General features: G+C 43.0%; 1 protein-coding gene across 3 annotated transcripts in view; it reads right to left on the bottom strand.

Moving 5' to 3' along the window:
• AOAH (acyloxyacyl hydrolase) overlaps positions 1–16,682 on the bottom strand; it is a 210,607-nt gene that overhangs the window by 94,681 nt on the left and 99,244 nt on the right. For all 3 annotated transcript variants that reach the window (XM_054493687.1, XM_054493688.1, XM_054493689.1), the window contains exons 7-11: positions 15,129–15,189; positions 13,649–13,719; positions 12,725–12,773; positions 10,240–10,288; positions 8,319–8,413 (exon numbers count right to left, since the gene is read on the bottom strand). In XM_054493687.1, the coding sequence (XP_054349662.1) occupies positions 8,319–8,413; positions 10,240–10,288; positions 12,725–12,773; positions 13,649–13,719; positions 15,129–15,189 (325 nt within the window). The remainder of the gene's footprint in view (positions 1–8,318; positions 8,414–10,239; positions 10,289–12,724; positions 12,774–13,648; positions 13,720–15,128; positions 15,190–16,682) is intronic.

The following is a 16,682-nucleotide window of genomic DNA, read 5'->3' as shown; positions in this document are numbered from 1 at the left end:
CTGGCTCTCCCTTCCTGGGGCTCATGTCCTTGTCCAGGGCCCACATTCTTTCTGTCCTGCTGCCTCGGTCACTGCTCTTACATTTCCCATGGGGGTGTCCAACACCAGTCCTCTTGGGCTCAGTCTCTGCAGATCCCTATCCAGTTATCTTAGTGGCGTCTTTACAGTGAGGGGGAAGCACACGCACCTTCCCCGACAGGGAAAGCTGAGCCCCACTGTCCCTCTGACACTAGCCATTCCCAGCCTCAACTCTTCTGGACCTTTGACTCTGGAGATAAGTGACAGGTTGCAGAATTGGCTTCACTCCCTTCCTTTGCAGTCTCTGTGGACATGGTCTCATCTTTCACTTGGAAGAAATATTGATGGTGGGAAGGTAGGAATAATTTGTCCACATTGTCTCAGGCCTTAGCTAAAATGTAGGTAGAAATAAATTGTCCAATTTTTAACATCCTGTTATAAAAATGATTCCCAATTTCTGACAAGGTAGCCATCATTATTTATACTTTATAGATGAGGAAACTAAAGTTCAGAGTAAAGAAGTGAATGTAGGTGGCTCAGCCAGGATTTGAACACTGGTCTGTTTGAGTCAATGTCTGAGACTATTCTACATGTAAGTTAGGGGCTTGAGATTCTCCACTGGGCACTGTCATGACTGTGGAGTGAGCTTGGCATGTGGCTATCAGTAGGGTGGCCAGACATCCAGACTTGTCTGAGACAGTCCAGGTTAATGCCTGTTGTCATGGCATAGTTATGGTAGCGATCCCTCTTCTCTCAAAGTGTCCAGTTTGGACAATAAATTATATGCTCACCATAACTATTAATATTAGGAGCTGGTGGGGCAGGGGGGGTCTGGTACAAAGAGACAAAAAGCACCAGAAATTTCCTAACAGGGATGGCTCTTTAGTAGTCTCCAAAGGCTGGCTGAGACCCTGTGGGAAGACCTGCAATTGGCAATGAGCTCTAGGCAGTCTCCCCCAGAGGCAAGGATGCTGGGGGACAGCCCAAGGTCAACCCCAACCTGGTGAGTCATCTGGCTGGGGTAGGGTGGCATCCTGAGGAACCCTCATAAAGTATACGGGATGGGAAGGGTGCATCGTCCACTGTTGATTCCAGACAGCTTCTGAGTTTGTTCATCTTGTTTCTTCCCCACTGTACTTTTCTAGCTTAGCACACTTTTACTAGAATTATAACTAGAATTTTCCTAGCTGGTCTTGCTGCCTGATCCTCTCTCTCCCCCTAAACCAAATAAATCCATCCTGCCCACTGAAATCAGAGTAAATGTTCTAGAATTCAAATCTGCCCCTTTCTCAGTTTAAAACCCTTCAATGGCTCCTGCTTGCCTTCAGGATAAACTCCAGGCCCTTTGAGATCCGCCTCCATGCACCTCTCTAGGCTCTTGTCTCCCTGTCCCACCTGGTGCTGGATGAGCTTTAGTTCAGCTGCACTGAGCTCCTCCTCAGAAGGCTGGACCCTCTTGCTTTCAAGCCTTTGCACATACTCTTTCCTCTGCTAGGGCACGCCTTCCTAGGTTGGCTGGGACCCAACTACCTCCAGCTCTGTTCCCCTGCTTTGAACACAGTGTCTCTCCCTTCAGGGAGCCTTTCCTCCAGTTTGCAGGGGAGCGTGTGCACGTTACAGCACTGATGGCTCTAGAACTGCTACTTGCTCGTCTGCATTGCCCCATGGGGTTTTAAGCTCTATGGGCACCAGGGATCTTTCCATCCTTTTCCCCATTGTAGTCCGATCACAGGGCTTGGCACATAGTAGACCTGGCTAGCATTTGTTGAATTAATTGATGCATGAACAGTGCTGTGCTGCTGGGCCTGCAGAGATGTGACTCTAGAATTTTTTGCCTAAGTTAGAACTGATATTTTGTTTACACTTGCCACAAGCACGAAAAACCAGACAATGGAAACACAAGGTGTCTGAGCTCAACAAACCTCATGGATATTGGCTACGCCTGGTATTCTTACCTAGGTTGACTCCTTGCACAAATGAAGAGATTCTGTAGATAATAGTTTTTAAAAATTGGAAGTTTTTTGTTTTTGTTTTTTTTTTTTTTTAGGCGAATGCTCCATAATAGCAAAAAAAAAAAAAAAAGAATCGGTTTAACATCCTGCTGTAGGTGGGTGGTTTAGTAGATTACTGCATGGCCCCTGAAAAGGTCATTACGGAGCAGCAATAAATATAACGAATATAAAAACAAAGTCGTTAATGAGGAAAATACTTATGAATTGAATAAAAGGAGAACTGCCAATTGCAAACTTGCTCTTCTTGTAACAGCATGACATGTGTATATATAATATACATATATGCATACAGCGGCGGAGTGCTGGAAAGAGTGCAAAAATACTGTGAAAAATTTAAGATGGTGAGGTTATTTTTTACTTCTTAAAATTAGCTCTATTATTGGCTTTATAACTTTTTTTTTAAAAAAAAAGAATATTAAAAGAATATTTCAAAACAAGCCTGATACTCCAAAATGTTAAGGTGACTCTCTCTGGGTGGTAGTATTAAAGAGGAATTTTAATAATTTCCAAATAATTTCTGTATTTTCACATTTTTCTCAATCGCATATTTAACATATATAATTAGATAAAAACAATAAAGCATATTCACTCTCTTCCTTCTCCCACTCTGGGCAGTCATGACTCCTTCCCCATTATCTTGATTGCAGTCATGTGACTGGCTTTGGCTGTAGGGTTGATGGTGGACAGGGCACGGATTGCCTTGTTGCACTTTGAAATCACCATGACAAGAAGATGCTCTGGATAGACTGCCCAGCCAAGAAAAATGAGAGACACATGGCACACACCTGGGCCTAACCTGAAGCTTGGCACCAAGACCAACATAGCTCAGTTGAAAACAGCTGATTCCAGACCACCCCTGGACGCACGGGTGAGAAGAAATGATGATTGTTTGAAGTCACTGGAGATTTGGAATGGTTGGTGGTTATTATTTTGACAATAACTTGGTGGTGAAGCTTCATTTTCAGTATCAACATCCTAAGCAAAATAGATCTCTTATTCTTGTCCCGTATCCTATTCTTACCAAGTGGCCAGGCTGAGAGTGGCTGGGCCAATTTTTAGCTTGGAGAGGAATGTTAATCTAGAGAGATTTTAATAACCCCGGAACACTAGAGGCTTAAAACAGGTGACAGAATGACGCTGAAACTGTAGTGTTGTTCCTCCTACCCGTAGCGTTATTACCATCTTGATAAGACTCGTGAATTCCAATGAACTGTTATGCCTGATTTGGGTTTCTCATCAGCCCATTCTCACAGGCATTTCTCAAAACAATTTACTGCCAAAACGTGGGAGTGGGGAGTAACCCAAACCAATACCAACAAATGCTATTCGACAGCACTTGAATCAGTTCATTGCTGCAAACAGCAGATGAAAACGATTACAATCTAAATTTTACTTGCTAAGTCTCTAGGATGGAGCCGGCTGTTGGGCTTGCTGGAGTGATTTTCTTAAAATGTCTACTGGGTGGGCCTCTCTTTTTCCTGGAGAATTAGCACACTGCAGAGTGAGCCGCTGTCCTCCTGGAGAAAGTGTGGGCCCCAGGTCACGAAGACACTCCTTTCCTCAGCCTCTGAGGCCAGGTGCAGGAACAGGGAGGACAAGTACAAGGATTTCAGGCAACCTCATTAACGATCACCACTGCACTGGCAGAGCCACCTGTCAATCTACTTTGTTTGGCTGGAATTCAACATACTGGTTGGCAACGTTTTCATAGCCCTTAGCTCACTGAAGCACATGGCCCTTCCTGACACTCTTACTATCATCATTTACAGAGTCTCTGGTTAAGCGGCTTGTTCAGGATTACGCTGACAGGCAGTAATTCCAGCACCTGTTAGTTGTATGACCTTGGGCAGTCCACACAACCTCTCTGAGAATCTGTAAAGTGAGGCTGTGTTGTAATCACACTTACCTCAGAGGGCTTTTGCAAAGATTAAATTTAAAAATGCATTGGTTTTCCTTAACTGGTTTCCTTAGCTATTTGCTTAAAACAAAACCAAAACAAATAGAACAAACAAATCTCCAAAATCTTGAATCACAATATTTGGTACACAAATAATGCAAATTCAGTGAAGAAAAATGAGAAAAAAAAAGTTACCTATAATTCTACCGTCCAAAGATAGCCAGTAGTAGGTAACATGCTGACCTACAACTTTCCAATTATTTTTTTGTTTGCACACAGACACACATATATTCACAAAATTGGCTCATACATACTATTTTGTAACCTGCTTTTGTTGCTTAACCAATTATCATAAACATATTTCTTGCCAATAAATATGTCTATTAATATGTGTATTAACTGGTTGCACAAAATTTCATTGTACAAATATAGTATATTTTTACATCCCCTATTTTTTGATTTTTAGTTTCTTTCCTCATTTTTGCTCTTATAAATAAATACCTCTGTGATGAATATTCCTGTACATATATGCTTGAGCAGATAATTGATCATTTTAAAAGGTAAATTTGCAGATGTGAAATTACAGATGTGAAATTTGCAGACGTGAAATTTTTAGTGAAAAATCACAAATATTTTAATATTGCCTTATACATGTTGCCAAATTGCCTTTCAGAGAAGTTCTAGTAACTTCATCTCTTGTTGGTGAATTAACAAGCCTGTTTCACCATATTTTTGCTAAAACTGGGTCTTTATCACTTTTAACCTTTGTTTGTTTGACAATGATAAATGAATTGCATTGTTATCTTAATTTGTTTCTTACTGCTGAAAATGAAACTGTTTTATATTTACTGGTTATGTTCTTGATCATTAAAAATTAGATTTTTTTCTTATTGCTACATAGAAACCCTGTTAATTAGAGGATTTAAATCTTGCCTTATATTTTGTAAGTATTGTTCTACTTTTACATTTGTCTTTTAATTTTGTGAAGTTTTTTGACATTGTACACATTTGAAAATTGTATGTAATTATATCTAGTTTTTTTTGTGTGCTTCCTTTTACAATATTATGCTTAGAGAGACTGGAGTATTTCTTAAAACAATTTTTTTTCTGGGAAGGCATATGTCTGGTATGTTTTCTGAGTCTTTGAATGACTGAGAATAAGCTTCTGTCGTCCTCATGTGAGAACAATAGCTTGGCATACAGCACTTTCAACACAATTTTTCCTTCTTGAAATTCTGTAGAGAGGCTGTTCCGCTTTTTCCTGAAATTTAGTGTTTAGTGATAAGTCTGATGCCAGATGGATTTTCCCTCCTAGTATCTTCCCTCGTTGTTGGTTTGTTGGGCAGATTCCAAGATTTTTCTTTATCCTTGGAATAAACAAGGAAAAGCAGAAAACACAGACAGTCTATTTTATACCCTGGCCTGGCACGCAGTGGGGGTTGTGGGCTGAAGACGATTTCCCCAACTCAAGAAAATTATCTTGTATTATTTATTTGGCCACAGCTTCCTCTCTGCCTGATGTCTTTTCTTTTTCTGCAGTTTCTATTCAATTGCCAGGACCTTTCCTGCATGCCTCTCCTCTCTTCCCTCTTGATTTTCACATCTAGCCTTTCTCCTGAGTCCCAGAATTTCCCCAGCTGCCTGACCGCTTTGCTCTCCTGTTTTCTGCACCATCCAACTTGCAAGCCAGTATTGCCACTGTATTTTTAGATCAGGTAGTTGTTTCACCTCAAGGCAGTCTTCCCTGATTTCCGAGTTCTTCTTTTTCATGTGTGCAATTTCCTCTCAATTATTGTTGAGAACCTGAAGTTAACATTTTACAAAATGTCATTCTCTTTCCTCCCATAAACGTTTTTCAAAAGAACGCTCTTCATTTGTGTTCTTGGGCAGTTTTCATATGTATCCGGATGTGTTTCCCCACTTGCTCATCTTTACAGAGGGAGATCTATGCTTGCCCGGTGTGGGGGCTTGGGAGAGGTTCAACCAGAGACTGTTTGAGTTCATGTTCAATTTATTTAATCTAGGAAGAGGAGGTCAAGGAAAAAATGATAATTTCTGCAGGTTAATTTCTCTGGATCAGTTTCAGTTTTCTGGGAGAGGGAAGAGGGAAGCACATCCATAGGTGGCTGTATGACAGGGTTTCCCCACTGTGCCCATGTCCCTTTCTCGAGGGCAGGGGCACCACCCCCTTCTCTAATGGACACGGTGGCTCTTGGGACGAGTCTGTTGTGGCACTGCCCCCACATTTTTTATTGTGTTGTTTGATAGGTCCATCCAGAAGTAATGGCTGCGAGCTGCTATTCCCTGTGCAGTGCGTCAGACCCATGCAGGGTTTTATGTGTGTGCAACCAGTGGGTTCCATGAGGTCCTTTGCTTAGAAAGGGCCCTGCACTGGGTTTAATGCTCTGCTGCCCCAACGTGAACTTCTTAACAATCTTATTTTTGAATTTGTGTTATGTGAGTGAAGTCCAATGGGCCAACTGAGCATGTGTGAGCGAGGAGACTGGAAACGGGGTCGACTCTGGATCCTGCCTCCTGCCACCTCTCAAGATGGGGTCCTGGCCACTCACTCCGCAGCCTGTCTTCTCCTTCTTGCCCTGCAACTGCTGCACCCTCCAACAAGGTGGCAACTAAATGGTGTCAATTGGGGAGGCCTGTGTTCCAATGTTGCCCTTTGGTCCTTTTGGGAATCTGGGCACAGGCAAGAGGAGGATTGGGGTTGGGCATGGTGGCAGCTGTCACCTGCCCCAGCCAGGTGACAGGGGAGGCAAACTGGTGGGCAGGGGAGGCAAACTCATTACCCATCCAAATAATTAGCATGTTCCAGCACAGAGGTTTGAAGACTCTTGGGGGGTCACCTGACTGCTGTGGGCTGGGGAGACAGGCCCTGGGAAGGAGAGATTCCTGGCTTACCTGGGGACCCGTGGAACACTGGCAGGAGGAGGAACCCAGCAGCTCTCAGGCCTGAGTGTTTCAGGATGGGAGCCTCGGTGCCTGGGAGGGTCTGTAATTGCCCTAAGCATCTCCTGGCCTGAGGAAGTGTTCAGTCTGGTGACCTTGTGCTCCTGGGAAGCCTGTATTCCTCCTTCCAAACTTCCCGAGTCTGGCTTGCCTTTTCTGTCTTCTGAGCAGCTGAAAGCACCCTCCAGGGACAAGCTACTACGTAAGAATTATGTAATTTCAGTGATTCCACCTGCATAGGAGTTCAGTGCTGTTACAGTGGCATGTAAAACTGGCATTGCATAATGTGACAATGAACATAACATTTGTGTCAATAATTTAAAAATTTAATTTTTTTTGAATGACATTAAATAGCAAATAAGAAAATATCATGACATATTGAGGGAGACTGCCAAAGAAAGAAATGTGCTTTATATTTTAGCACATTTAATGGAACTTTCGAACAAGGTTTGCTGAGGGCACCTGTACTTTTATTTTGCACTGAGCCCTGCCAAGTATGTAGTTATCCCTAGGCACAGGTTTTGTTACATTTCCTCGTGATAACTTATGGCCACAGGAAGCCCCAGCTGCAGGTGACCCATCTGACACCACTGTACCCCCTGCTTGTGTGTGTGGCATTCAGACTGCCCTTCCCTGCACCCTTCAGCTCCCACCCTTTGCCACACAATCTCCCCAGGTGTTCGCACAATTTGAGAGGAAGATAATGGCCCTCCTGATAATGCAGCAGGTGTGTGCTCAGGTGATGAACTAGTAATATACAGGGTTGCCATTATATGTCTACCCCATATTTAGGAGTCGTTCATCTGAGTAATGCATACAAATCTTTCTTATAGTGCCTGACACCTGATATAGAGTCAATAAATGTGTTTCCTTCCCCTTTCTTTGCCTTCTTTGAGTCTGTCATTGTTTGCAATTTTGCCTTGTGGCCCTTTTCTTATTTTTTTGTTAAAAAACCCTCCCAGACAGCCTCATCACTCTTTGGGAATGGATGGCGGGCTTGTCTGTCCCCTGACGCCTTCTGTGGAGCACAGCAGAGGCCATCAGGAGCCGAGCAGCCTGCTCTGCCCAGAGCTTCTTGCTTGCTCAGATGAAAAACAAGCTGGACAGGCCCCAGAGTGCCTCATCCTGACCTCCACGGGGAAGCCGGCCCGGTGGGCTTTGTCCTTTCCGTGCATTCTCCACCTTCTTGATTCCCCACTGCTGCCTTCAGGGTTCCTGGCAGCAGCTGGGCTGAGGCTGGGGAGGTGAGTAGAAGGAACCTTTTGCCATTTGTCTAGGACTGAAGTGACTGTGGATATGCCTTTCATGGCAAATTTTGCTAAAGAGGGAAATTTGCACCTGTGTGGAGTTGGTATCACATTTAGAGAGAGCAAGAGGAAACAAAAACAAAGGCCAGCACATCTGGAATGATTACTGCCAAAATTACTTACCAAAGACATCTGCGATGCTGTGATCCATTCAGGAGAGATGTGAAAATGAGCCCCAGCTGAGTCTCCCAGCAAAATGATTCCCCTGGGCTGTGAACCTAGGCAGCACAATTTATTCACATTATTTATGCACTCAAGTAGTTTGCAACCTCCAGACTGGGTAGTTATGAGAGCGGATACCCTAGTGTGTATTCTAGGCACCGAGCATTTTCACAGTAATGCATTACCACTTTTCGCATGTTTGAGAGTGAGGAGCATAGCATTTCAGAGCTGAATGAGATTTCCAGGCCATTGGAGCTGCTAGCTAAGATGTAGAGATGCAGGTGTGTTTCCCAGCTCAGCATAAAACATCTTGAGTGAATGAGGGATGAATAAGTGAATCAAAGCTTTATCTGAAATCAGAAATATACCCTAAATTTTGGTTCTGGAAATTGCTTTCTTGAAAACACACCAACGTCCATTACAATTCACTTTAAGGGTTAATGATCTTATGGAACAATTTTGATTTTTCAAGGATGTTATGGTCTTTTAAAGCCTTTAATCCATACAGGCAAAAACACAATAGACGATTCTGACTGATTAATGGAGAGATGGAGATAGAAAGGTCTGCATGCAGCCCTGTTTGTTTGGAGGTTCACAATCACTTCATCTGACTCTGAGGCCCATCCAGACGAATCAGTCACCTGTGAACTCATTCTTCCAAATTCCTTAAGATCCTGAAAGACTCGATTGATGCCTCCCAGAGGCAGAGAGAGGCACCTCCTTTTTCCACTTCCAAACTCCTCAAGTCACACAAGAGGGTGGCCTAGCCTCACTGCAGTGGCTCCCCAGCCTGGGCTTCATGGAAACCACTATTTGGCCACAGAAATGGGGACTGAGAAGGCCCAGGACATCCTGGAGGGCACAGGGAGAGGGCGATGTGGGGAATCTAAGAGGCTTTGCACCACGGTTTCACCTAGGTCTGCATATATTTCATTCATTGGTTTAGTTGTTCACTCATTCTTTATTCATCCAACAAATATTGCTAAACTGCGTAAATATGTAATGAGCGTTTACATTTTCTATTCCTCTTCCTGCCCTCTGAGGGCTTAAAGACAATTAGGCTTTAAGTTCATACACGGCAAAGACTATATACTTTTTGTCTATATATAGACAAAACTCAGAGCCAAGTATAACTCTTGGTTAGAATTGGACTTGTTGTTCAGAAAATACCTGTTGAATGAATGAATGAATGAATGAGGTGATTGTGAAAGTGGGGAGAGAAGCATTGCCTAAACATAAAACAGTGATGTTACCATCAAGCGTTGGCATCACCAGGAGCATATTTTCAGTAATGTGTGGGGTGGTGAGGTATCCCCAATGGAACTGGTGGCCCAGATGTTTGTGCCATCTGGGCACTTAGAGCACAGAGCTTTTGCCCAGCTATTTTTGGGAAGCTCTCACAAGTTATAGTCTGGTAGTCTCTCTGAAGTCATTCAGACATTCAGATATGCATCTTTAACCTAGTGGACACAGAGACTCATCCCATCAGTAGAAGTCCGGGTGTCTGACCTTGTAGTGTAATTAGAGGAAAATGCAAAAGATTAAAAATTTCAGTTATGATTGCTGCTTATTTTCTTATTTGGAAAAGTGCTGGATTTCCATTGCTCTTTTATCCATTTTGCAACCTAATCCTCAGGTAAAAGAGTCAATTAAACAAATTGTTTTTGCTTTTTTAAGATTCTGCCCTCTTTCCTCCTTTTCTGAACCTTTCAGATACTTTATTTTTTCTGATCTGTCATGAAAATAAATGTAAGTTGGTCAGCATAGAGTAAATCCTAGCATCAAGCACGTTCTGACTTAGGTGGTCTGCTCACTTCAATTTGACTCAAACTAGAAAAGAATACTCTATTGTTATAACCACAATGACATCCACAATTCATACCTTCACAGAATTTCTTCTCATATGGAACTCCATCTTTTGGATCAACACCCTTTAAAAGAGAAACGATGTGATTAGCAGTTTGGTTTTAAATTCATGAGATACATATGCTAAAGCTCTCCTAAATGGCTTTAAAGGCACAAAGGCAAATGAGTAGATAAAACCCTTTAAAGTTTCTTAAGCCCCTAATTCAACATAGCAACGCCCTGTGCAAGCGAGTCGGGTTTGGGAGGAACTGAGGGTGTGAGTAAAGAGAGAGCCAGACACTGAACAATTTCATTCAGGGAGATGCTGGGCAGGGTTCTGGGAGAGGTGCCTGGACCAGCGGTCTCACCCCTCAGAGCATGGAGGGTCTACTGAGTGACTGGACACAGGGTCTGGGCAGATTCTGCAGTCTCTGAGCTGGAGGCCTAAGTGTCCTGACATCTTCAGTACCTAAGATTGATGCTTCTAAGGAAGCAATTCTCAAAGGGTCCATTTTGCACATTCCTTTACCCCCTGAGGACATTGGCAATGTCTGGAGACATTTTTTGGGGGTGCTACTGGCATCTAGTGGATAGAGGTCAGGGATACTGCTAAATATCCTCCAGTTTGCAAGACAGCTCCAACAACAAAGAATTATCCAACCCAAACATCAATAGTGCCCAGATTAAGAAACCTGGAAGTAACATTGGGCCTGTGAATGGGACTGAATTGGCACAGTTGGGACATCCTAAAACCTAAAGTTAAAGCTACCCCTTAGTGGAGCTGCTAGTCCTTGGAAGGATTATTCATAGTATTCCAAGATGAAAGCACTTGCTGATCAGAGATGTGTTAACAAGAGCGTGCTCACTCTCCGGTCTTGAGAGCTCCCCATGCCCATTAAAACATGAAAGAACCTATTAACATCACAGTCAACCCTGGGGTCCCTGGGACACAGTATGGGCAAGGTTGGACTTCATGGTTGTAAGACTCCCTCTGAGTTTATGATGTTGTGGTTCTGTGAGTGGTGTTTCCTCTGTGGAAGGGGATAGGTATGAAAGTGATATGTCCTTCTCCCATCACTGATGATGAGCTCTGCATCTTGCCTCCCTGAGCTCATGGTGGATTTCCATTGATCTAGTACAGTCTCTCACTTGGCCTTCCTCCTTATATGGGTGACACACCATGTCTGAGGCCTGGGTAGGACCATGGAATGAAGACAGGGCCTCACACATTGACTAGTCTCCTTTGTCCTCCAATATGACAACTAAACCTGGGTTTTTCAGACCAAGAGCTGACTTGGGGATCTTCACCTTAAGCTCTAGGGGAGATGTCTTCTTCTTCTCCATGAAAAGGCAGAGTGACTTAGCGGATAGGGTGGGTGGCGTGGGCTGGGACACAGCCGTCTCTCATGCTTTCCATATCCTAGAGGCCATGGGACTGGAAAGCATACAGTAGGTAACTGTTGGTGCAAGCCTGGACTATGAGTGTCCTGAAGAGAGGAAAATATTTACAGAAACTTTTTCCTCTTCATTGAAGCAGATAAATTAAGCAGCTCTTTAGAGGCAACTTGGACAATTTATTTAGGTAGGCGTGAAAATAATTGCAGTTTTTGCCGTTAATTACAAAAACTGCAATTACTTTTGCACCAACATAATATCTTGAAGTTAGGGAATCTTAAGCTTCAGGGCCCATTACAGCCCCTGCCCATGTGAGTACTGGGAGTGACTGGGAGCAATAGAGTATTTTAGGTGGAGAGGGGAGGCCAGGACATGTTTCCATGTAAACAGTTCTGGTAAGTCAGAAACGAGATCTGAAAAGAAAGGGAACTGAATTTCTGAGACTCCAGGAATTTGTTAAGATTTCTGTGATTGTTTTAAAAATTATTCATTTTCCTATTTGATTTTGTATTTTTAAGTAGATATTCTTTTTTTCATGAGGAACCCTCAAATCTTGTAAGCTTAACACCCCACATACTTGAGTCTGTTGCTGTGTTAGTTTGGCTTTCCTCTTTTCTTCCCTTTTCTTTCCCTGGGAGCTGCAAATCCATTATTCATAGGAAACTAGGACACCAGCATTAAATGCCTTAAGGTGTGAGTGGTAGGGTAAATACTGAGTAATTTCTGCTCTGCCTGGCTAGGCTTATGAAACAGAAAAAAAAATGGCTGCAACAAAATAAGGACAGCATGTGGTTTGCTCCAACAGCTGTGTGGGTGGCTGTAAAACTTTGTTAACACCACTCTTCATTTAATTTCACACTGTTCGAAACAGTATAAAGGTATTAGATGCGGGTGACCTTAAGCAAGGCTTAAAGGGGCCATGACTGAGAAAGCCTCAACTCTCATGACATCGTTGACACTCTTCATGCATCATCAGGATTCTATACCCCTCTTCTAAGCAGCAGGAAAAGAGTTGCTTTAGGTTGTCATAGTTTCTTCCCTGGATCTATCTAAAGCAAGTATGTGATGAGCTTCGGGGGAGGGAGGAACAAAGGAGAATGGGGTTCAAGCTGAATGTAGTTGCTTACCCAAATGCCATTACAGTTTGAATCCTGATGGACATCCCAGTTGTCTGGCCTAAGAAAAAACATTAACATTGGTCTTTGTCATATGCTTGTCTCTCAGTGGATGTCAGTTTCATGCATGAATGAATGAATGCTACATGAAGTGCCATGGAGAGACAACAGCATTCTTCATGGAAGAGTGTCACATCCCATTGTGTGTTGTGACTTCAGAAGCCTCCATTCAGCTTCCTTGCTTTAACCTTGGTTTGGGATATTTGCCGGAAGCTCTGGACCAAATCCTGTCTTTTTCATCATTGACTACGTTCATGGACCGCACTGTTGTGGAACGGTGCCGATGGACATAATGAACAAATCTGCATCCCGTTGTGCCCCTCAAGGCCCAAATAACTGGTTTATTTCATGCTTTCACACTGTAGTCACAATAAAGGCGAGGGCTGGCGCATCTGTTTTTTGATACCAGAGATGGAATTGAACCTCAGCCCAGGGCTAATGTATGGCATGTTTTCCATTCATTAGAGGCTCCTCCTGACTCCTGGAGGGAGAGGCCACTATTTCTGGGCCCAGTTCTGCATGAAGAACTGATACAGAAGGCTGGATAAGTGTCTACGATAAGATAATCTGTTCACTTGATTGTTTTTCCCACTTGACTGTAAGCTCCAGGAGAGGAGGCATATTTCTGTTTTGTTTACCACCCGGCATGATGCAAAGTACTTAGCAAATTGTAGGTCTCTGATAAGCATTTCTTGGACTCATGAATGAATGAATGCCGTTCTTTTTTCACTGAGCTTTACTTCAATCGGAACATGAAAATCTCTTCTCCCTATAAGTGGGAATCCCCACTGGGGGATGGCTGGGGGAAGGAAATGTGCCTCCTGCTTACTTTTCTGAAGATAATTTAAAAAATCAGCAACCAGCAGAAATAGTTACCTTCTACCTGGGTACACTGACTCGTCGCTGTCATTACAGTCTCTCCCCCGCCAGTGATAGCCCCGCAGTGTCTGAAATTGAAGAGCACACACAAGAGGGGTTCAGCCCGCTTTGATGTTATCCACGAGGAAGGCCAATCAGAGCTGTCTGAATGGCATTGACATCTGCAGTTTTTAATTCAGAGTCAATCTAGGATAACTAAAGAGCACTAAGAAAATTAAGATTAATATGATAAGACATGCTGTGTGAGTGACATGTAATACAACACCAGGGCCAATAACAGGTGGTAGGGTATGTGCATGTGTGCGCATATGTGAATGTACGTGTGTGTGTGACATTAAGTGCGTGCTTGTATGTGCGTGTGTGGGGGTGCATTGTGTGAAGGTGAATGTGTATGTATGGGGGGGCACGTGTATATGCATGTGTGTGTTTATGTGTATGCATATTGTAGATGTGTGTGCATGTACACACGTGTGTTTGTGTGAATATGTGTTTGCTCATGTATGTGTGTCTACAAGCACCTCCAGAAACAGCAGACCCATCCAACTTCCCAAAAAACCCTCTATTAACTATCAGTCCTCTCAGGCTATAAAACAATTGGCTTATTTGCCCCAATGATTAATTTCATTGGATAATTTAAAAGTCTCTAGCCAAATGGTTAATTATGCAGGTTTAAATACTTGACCTGAATGATTTGAATCAAGAGTTATAATAATGCCAGATAATATTTTTATTTCCTCCATTCCCAAGTAGAATATCTGAGATTTCCCAAACTTTTGGGACTTTGTGACACGTTACTTGCTTGTTGGTTTTCACAGAGAATACCCTGACATTTTAACTGTTCGGAATCAAATGCACACACACACACGTTAAAAAGTAAGCTAAAGTAGATTTAAGAAGTTCCAAAGTAATTCACAAAACCTTTCAAGGCAACCATAGCCCCCATGGAGAATTCCAGTTTGGAATGGAAACAAAACCAGTCTGGGCCTAAGATTTACTTCAATACCTTGTGTATCATCACAATGGTACAAAGTCCTTAAAAAATGTGAAATGGGCTGGGGTGTGGTGGCTCATGCCTGTAATCCCAGCACTTTGGGAGGCCGAGGTGGATGGATCACTTGAAGTCAGGAGTTTGAGACCAGCCTGGCCAACATGGTGAAACTCTGACTTTACTAAAAATACAAATATTACTGAGGTGTGGTGGTGCACGCCTGTAATCCCAGCTACTCGGGAGGCATTAGAAGCACTTGAGACCAGGAGGCAGAGGTTGCAGTGAGCGGAGACCATGCCACTGCAATCCAGTCTGGGGGAACAGAGTGAGACTTGCTCTCAAAAAAGAAAAGAAATTGTGAAATGATGTGTTGTTCATCAAATTAATAATGCATTCAAATGAAATTCAGTCTTGTCTTATTAAAGGAAAGTAATTTGTGGGAAGCAATGTGATGTTAGTGAACATCTGGTTATTCCTAACAATACTTACCGGGAAAATGCTGTATTTGTCTGAATCCACATCTTTGAATGGCACAGACTGTTCTATAGCTCTAGGAAAAAGAAAACAAAACAATCGGTGAGCTAAGAAAAAAAGTAACAATGTTGTTGAAAACAAATAGAGAGACATTTTCTGATTCAGCTGTGTTGAGTTTATGCCACAGAGGGCCATTCTAAACAGAAAATTAAGAGTCTGTGTGGTGTCAGACAGAGCCAGCAAAACTTTGCCAATCTCTGCTCTTTACCCAACAGAACTGTTTTCTCTCTGATAGTAACTTGGCCTATATGAGGAAGTGAAATAATTGAAGTGAAATTTTAAAGGGCAAGGGGTATTGATGTTGAGATTCCCAGGAAATATGAGACGGCACTTTGAGTTCAGTCAATGAACTCAGCACTACAAATTGAATTTTTGCCATTTTGCACATTCTGTTATAGAAATCTTTTCCTAAAATTTTACTCTTTTCAATCACTTATCCTGAGAATCTTGACCATTTAGCTGATATTAGCTGTCAACTTTCACTTCCATTCATGAGTCTTGGAAACCAAGGACCCTGATGTGATGACTAAATAAATTGATGCCAAAGCCATGGACATCCCATGAGGGAGGATTTCCCCTGTGGAATCCTCACTACCAGACTTTTCCCAGCTTCTAAATGTCAAACACTGCCTTGGGTTTACAAAATCACTACAGAGTAGCAGAATAATGCAGTCATATGGCAATGAGGCAGGAAAATAGGGTCTGGAGGCAGGAAACATAAGGCCGACTCACACTTCAGCTATAACAGGAAATATCCTCTCCATAGGGCATACACCGTAAATGACTTTGTAACTTTGCTTCATCCTCTTCATTTACATAGGGCGTACCCCAAGTAGAGGACATTTAAACTCACAAAAACTCTGTAATAGGGCCTTTGAGCCCGTATTCTCAGGCCTGCTTCTACACTGTGGAGTGCACTTTCATTTTCAATAAATCCCTTCATTCCTTCCTTGCTTTGTGTGTTTCGTCCAATTCTTTGTTCAAGATGCCAAGAACCTGGACACCCTCCACCATTAATGGCAAGATGAGGCTTTCTTTGGAGCCGAGAATTTACAGTGAGTAACACAACCTTTTATAGGAATCACTAAATGGTCTTTTGAATAAAGAGCATCTCAACAGTTCTGAGAACCTCAAGGCAAATAAATGCAACCCGAGACCATGCAGAGCCTAACTGGCAGCCTGGAGCCTGTCTTATGAACTCTGGGATGGGACAGAAGTTCAGCTTACAGGCCTCTTTGGTCAAACACTGAAGGGCACTGTGCTGGTTATATTAGCCTCTATGGCTCTATAGCCTGTATTCTACTCTATACTTTTGGGGCTGGGAATTTTGCAAAATACACTTACCAGGTTCCCTTGGGAACTGGAGCTGGCACTGGTGGCAAGAGAGAGCAGGAGGAGGAGAGGAGAAGTTGTTTTCCCTCTCTGTCTTTCTCTCTCTGGATGTTCCCTTCAGTGACTCTACCTCTAGCCACAGTGGGCCCTCCTGAGGGTCCCAGCACCTGTGGGTGA

The sequence above is a fragment of the Pongo pygmaeus genome, chromosome 6 (assembly GCF_028885625.2).
Source record: "Pongo pygmaeus isolate AG05252 chromosome 6, NHGRI_mPonPyg2-v2.0_pri, whole genome shotgun sequence".
Classification (NCBI taxonomy): domain Eukaryota; kingdom Metazoa; phylum Chordata; class Mammalia; order Primates; family Hominidae; genus Pongo; species Pongo pygmaeus.
This window is presented reverse-complemented; position numbering and strand designations above follow the sequence as displayed.